We start from the raw sequence: 6,000 nt of genomic DNA on the forward strand, positions 1-6,000 counted from the left end.
AAAGAATGCGTTGTTACCAATGCAACCGCTCTCCACGTGTAAATGCAAAAAGCTAAACAGACCCGATGGTTGATAAATTGAAATCACGTCGGTCTTAAAATCTAAATCACATCGGCTTTTCGACTTGGGAAGAAAATATCGACCTAAGTATCTCCGAGTTCTATCAATACTCGAATCTAACTCATAGTAAAGAGATTAGACTCGAGTAGGAGCACTGTTCATACCATGCCCCAAAATATAAGCTATGCCCAATAAAGTTAAAAGGCTCAATCAAAGAGAATGGCCTCGCCCACACATCCAACCTCTTCTAAGAGGTTGGAATAGCTCGAAACAGGCAGTTCAAACTTAATTAAGTGAGTAACTGCCTCTCAGAATCTCTCACCCACTTCTAGAGGGGAGATCTCAACAACTCTAAGATAAATGGACGGTTATACACCATGAGAAGTGAAACAACTTCAATAGTGGTTATTGGCTCATCTCCTATAAATACCCTGACACACTTATGTACCTTTAAGTTCCAATACTCAAAACTAGCTTAACACCTTGCTGACTTAAGTATAGGAGTGTCTTGCAGGTACCACCCCCACCTATTAAAACGCATTCGTACAACTCGGATAGCAGCTCCCAAACGTGGACAAGTCAAAAACAACCCTCCTCCAACGTTTGGGTCTTTTATTCGAGCCCAATCATCCAATTTTAGGTAAACTCTGGAACAAATACTATAATAACATTTTTCATAAATACTAAATACGTATCAACATACAATAATTAATTAGTATATTCTTCGTAGACTCTTTATTATGATTTTGAAAATCAAACCAAATCAGTTAAATTATCAAGTTAATCAAAAACCATCTCCCAAACCAATTTGATTTAAAATAAAACTCAATTATTAAGCAAACTAATTAAAATAAAAAAAAGATTAAAAAAATTAGTAAATTAGTCAAACCATAGTTAATCAATTCAAAATAATAAATTTAAAAAAATAATAATAATATATATTTTGTTTATAACTATATTATTTTATTACATTTACTGTTAAACTTAAACCTCTATGAAATCTTTAAATTTGATTTTCATAACATTGCTCTTTACTTTTTAGTATGAAATTTTTTACAAAACTATTTTTTTTTTTGTTAACCCCCGACACTTGCTTAAGCGGACTAGTGAGCTAACCACTAGATCAACCCAACTTGGTTTACAAAACTATTAATTATCCTTTAACTTTCAACTTTTAGTAAGCCTTTTTAAAGATTTATTATTATTTAATTAATTTAAATATCTACTTTTACATATAAATTAATAAAAAATAAAAAAATTATTTATTTTTTCTTTTTTCTTTTTTCTAAAAACTAAATAAAAAATAATATTTAAAAGATATTTAATTGCACTATTTTTTGTAACAGTACCGGGGGCAAGCAGCCAAGCTCCTCTAACTGCACAATTTTGATGATACAAGTCAACGTACATGAATTGATAATTTCATTCATTCCGTGTCCAGATGGATCACTGAATCACTCAGTATTGGGTCATGCATGCTGCGTCTGATTTTTTCTCACAGCTGTAAGGCTACACCTTCCATTATTATTATTGTGGCCATGCACCATCCTCCCACTCCAAACATAACTTAGTGTTTAAATAGTAACACCCTCTGCCTTTGCCACAACATTAAGCAAAGCAGCTTCACAAAAGTTGATTTTACAGCTCACCACTAATACTATGTGTATCCACATGATTTACTAGGAAAGCTGTTTAAAACCATTTGCAAATTCAGTAAAAAACTTATGAATGCTATAAGAACCAAATCCAAACAATAAATGAATTTAATTCTTTGTCCATATATGTACATACCCTTGCTAAAAGCCAAACAAGGGTGTCATATTTATGTCAATTTAAAATAGTACTAGTAATTAACAGAAACAGATAGGATTGGAAATGCATCTAATGGTAAAACATTTATTATGACCATTTAAAATTACAGAAACAGATAGGAATTAGGAAACCCATGAAAGCCAGCCTCCAATTCAATGTTATAATTTCACCCCAAGCTGAAAGAGAAAGAAGCACCCTTTTGGGTCCTTTTCTAAATTCTAACGGTGAAACTGCCAGTGGCTCATACACAACCAACTTTGGACTAAAGTTAGGATTCCAAAGAACACCCTTTTTTCACCCTTAATCCTAACAATAACATGCATGTCGGTAGACATTGTTCATTGTCAGAATTAGCACAGTACCCTAACAGGGAATTGACTTTACCTTGTGCAAAATATAAGCAAGGTGTATAGAATAAAGTTGGTATGTGTTGCTTCAAGCGTTTACTCTAGATCAAAGTAATAACAGTTAACCAGCACATAACACATTGTTTAAACCATTTTCACCACTACTAAGCGTATATATATAAAGATTTTCTGCTGACACATGCATTTTTCACATGGCTAAAAAAAAAGCCATCAACTCAAGAAGCCAAAAATTTGAGGTTCCCAACGTCAAGATCAACTCATCACAAAAGACCAAAATTTTCTCGTGTAGTTCAAAGGAAGCCAAAACGAAGCAAAAACACCTGCAGCAAGGTTTTATCTGATGATGATTGGTTGAGCCATAGTAGTGTTCAAAAAGGTTGCATAGTGCACAATAAAACCAGCAATGAATCACAGAACTGATAAGCAAGCTGAAGAAGAACAATAATAGTAACAAAACCACAATACAACTCAGAAATTTTATGAGGTTCACTTTATTAAAAGCATATATACATAATGTAATCTAGATAGACAATATATGAACACAAAAATATCCTATTTCTTAACTAATTACTTCATCAACGCTACACCTATTGTTGCCCACAGATTTGATTTTGAAAAAAAGTGTCCTCGTCCCTAGCTAGCTAGTTCTAGTGATACATCCAGCTTCCCAAATCAAACTACCTCAAAACTCAGATACTAAGCTACGAAAGAAGAAACCCCAAAAGAGTTACAAAAGAAGTAGAACTTATATCATACAGAGATTGCTACCGGGAAGGCCTTAAAATATCCCAGAGCCCACCACAAAGACCAGGAGCAAGTGAATGACATCACACACATTCAGGAGCACCACCAAACACATGATGATTCCTCACATTTTGTGGAGAAAATCTACCGTACATCACCACCAACTTTGGATGTTAGCGCCGACCGGAGCTGCTCCTGCGTGTAAAACCGGCTACCCATCTTCACTGTTGCCTGTTGTATCATCAAATCATTCACCACAGACACGCTGGCGTGGTGGACGTCCAAGTCCAGCTCCATCAGGGCTGCCATCAATCTCGCGGCAGGGTGGTTCTTCTTGCTGCATTGGATTCTTATCATTGCATCCCAGCCAATTATCTTCACGTCTATATCCAAATCAATAAGCTTCCCACCACCTACAAGGTTGTTGGAGGACATCCTTAGTTCCTTGTCTGGAAGAGGAGGAGGAGCTGAAGAAGCTTCCTTTTTGACCTTATCAAGATCCTTCTTCAGTGAATCAAGCTGCTTCTCTAAGCCATCTTTGTCTGATTCGAGGGTTTGAAGCTTTGATTTGAGCTCTGTGATGTAGGAAATGGCGTCGCCAAGGAGTGAAGCTTTGTCCATCTTTGAAACGTTTGGAACTACGGCACGGAGGGCGTAGAATCGCTGGTTGAGCTTCTCCCTTCTCTGCCTCTCCGCTTCCACGTGGTTCAACGGTTCCTCTCTGCCATTCGCCGGCTTCCGCCCTCTTTTTCTTGGCCGCTTCTCCGGCTCCACCACTCTGCTGCTTTCGTTCTCCTTCACCACCGAGGCCTCCAGGTCTGAGTGGTCGGAATCACCGCCTCCGCCACTGGATTTCATGTTCGACGGCGGAAGAATCACACCGGATGTGAAGGAGAGCATGCCGTCGTCGTTGTTGCTTCCTCTCGAATTCGGCGACTTCCTCTTTTTCCCGTTGTTGTCCTCGGCTGCGGCAACGAACTGCGACTGGCCGGAGAAGAAGTTCGCGTTTCCACCTCCTCCGCCTCCGCCTCCGCCTCCACCTCCGCCATACGAGCTCCTCTTGCTCTCGCCGAAGCTCAGAATCTCACCAGATTCCGGCTTGAGGGAGTGATGCTGACCGTTCCCCGTTTTGACGGCGTTACTACCGTCAAATCCAAACTCCGAAAAGTTTAACTCTCTTGAGAAGAAGCTCCGGTTCTGCGATTGAGACGCGCCACCAGCGTGCGTGTTGTTGTTATTATTCGGCAAGTGAACGGAGCTTGGGGTTTCTGCCAAGGCGCTCGAACCAGGGTTAACGGAAATAACCGAGGCAGGAGTGGTCGTTGTGACGGTAGTAACGGTGGTAACAGAATCCCTAATTTCAGAATCGTTAAGCCATAATGAAGAAGGATCGTTCTCACCTTGATCGGCGGCTGTGGTAGTTGTGCTGCCGGTTAACGGCCACGATGAGCCCACGTCGATGCTGTTGCTATTGAAATTGAAGAGAATCCTAACCTTGTTCATCAGATCGGGATTTTGGAAGATCATCTCCGTGGAGCCAAGCTCAACCACCCCGTTTGAGGAAGGTATGCAAACCAGGGTTTGGAGCCCGAATACCTGGCCTTGTCTGGCCCGCTCGCACGACGAACCGGCGAGTCTGTCCGGGCCTGTAAGCCAGACCGGGCTCGAGTGGTAGAAAGCCTGGCCGGGGAGCCCCGTCCCGCTTACAAAGGACTGCGTCATGGAGACTAGGAAGAACCACTCGGTGTCGGTGACTTCCTCTTCGACATCGTCGGAGGGGGCGGCAGCGGAGCCGGAAATCAGGGAATTGAGCTCGCGGAGGACCTTTTTACGGTGATCCTGCTCGGCGGGGGTGGTGGTTTTGGTGGATTTGGCCTTTCCCTTGTCTTCATCGCCCTTGTAATAGCCGTCGCCCCAGCCGAGGACGGCGGTGGAGGCGGAGGAGGGGTAGTCATAGGAAGACTGCCAGAAAATAGCATATGTCCAGCTCTCCCTAGCCCCTTCGATGAGAGCCTGGAGGCGCTGCTGGAGGGTATCCTGATTAAATACGGCGGCAGAGGAGGCGGATTGAGGGGGAGGAGGTGGCGGAGGCCAGAGGGAAGAGAGGTCGGAGGAGGTCATGAAGGCCTCCATAACGGAGGAGTTGTCGTCTGTCCAGAGGTTCATTCTCTGCCCATTCAGCAAATTCTGTATTTATTATCTTTGTTTGGATTATTGAAGATAGAGAAGGGGAGAAGGTTGCAGTGTGAGTGAAGATGCGAGAGAGACAGAGAGATAGAGATAGAGAGAGAGAGAAGGACAGCCCGAGTATGTGTCTGAATTTGAGAATGGTGGGGGATGCATTTGGGTTCGGGATTTATTTGGAGTGCATTTGGGTTGAATTTGAGAGCGAGTGAGTGAGTGAGTAAAGAGTAACTAGGCTTCCAGGAAATGGGGTGCAACTGTCCTTGCTACTCGCGGGCCGATTTACCCGCAGGATCGGATTCGGCCTCGCCCTCTTGCAATCTTACTCCTTACCATGTTATCTATTTTTTTTGGTTTATCATGTACCTTACTCTTTTCGACCCTTCATTTCTATTTTCTTAATCACCTGCTTAGTCTCACTTCATTATCTAACTTTGCATACTACTTCTTCGGATTACAAAGAACAATTCTTTTATCTACTTGCTGCAGTGTAAGTATTTTTTTTAATTAATTAAACACTTTAAAATTAGACATTATTTTTAACCCATGAAAGAAAACAACGAAATATATATTATTTAAACTTTTTAGTGTGTTTCCAAGATTTACTAAAATAAAAATGTAAATTTGTAGAAAATAATTTTAATTATTAGTTTAATTATTGGTGAAAACTCAGGTACAATCGACTTCACGTGAAGCTGATAAATAAGAGCAGTTAGATAATTTGACCGATTTAACTAAATTTTCATCTAACGATTCTCATCTATCAATTTTACGTGAAGTTGACTGCACCTAAATTTTCACCTTAAATCATTTGTGTCATATATTGAATAGA

General features: G+C 40.9%; 1 protein-coding gene across 1 annotated transcript; it reads right to left on the bottom strand.

The window, feature by feature from the left end:
• Positions 1 to 2,702: 2,702 nt before the first annotated feature.
• On the bottom strand, positions 2,703 to 5,320 carry LOC130982371 (transcription factor MYC2-like). Its single transcript, XM_057906352.1, has one exon. It carries the CDS (start codon positions 5,148 to 5,150, stop codon positions 3,129 to 3,131), a length of 2,022 nt encoding a protein of 673 aa, XP_057762335.1. The 5' UTR covers positions 5,151 to 5,320; the 3' UTR covers positions 2,703 to 3,128.
• Between the last annotated feature and the right edge of the window lie 680 nt (positions 5,321 to 6,000).

The sequence above is a fragment of the Arachis stenosperma genome, chromosome 5, assembly GCF_014773155.1.
Source record: "Arachis stenosperma cultivar V10309 chromosome 5, arast.V10309.gnm1.PFL2, whole genome shotgun sequence".
Taxonomy (NCBI): Eukaryota; Viridiplantae; Streptophyta; class Magnoliopsida; order Fabales; family Fabaceae; genus Arachis; species Arachis stenosperma.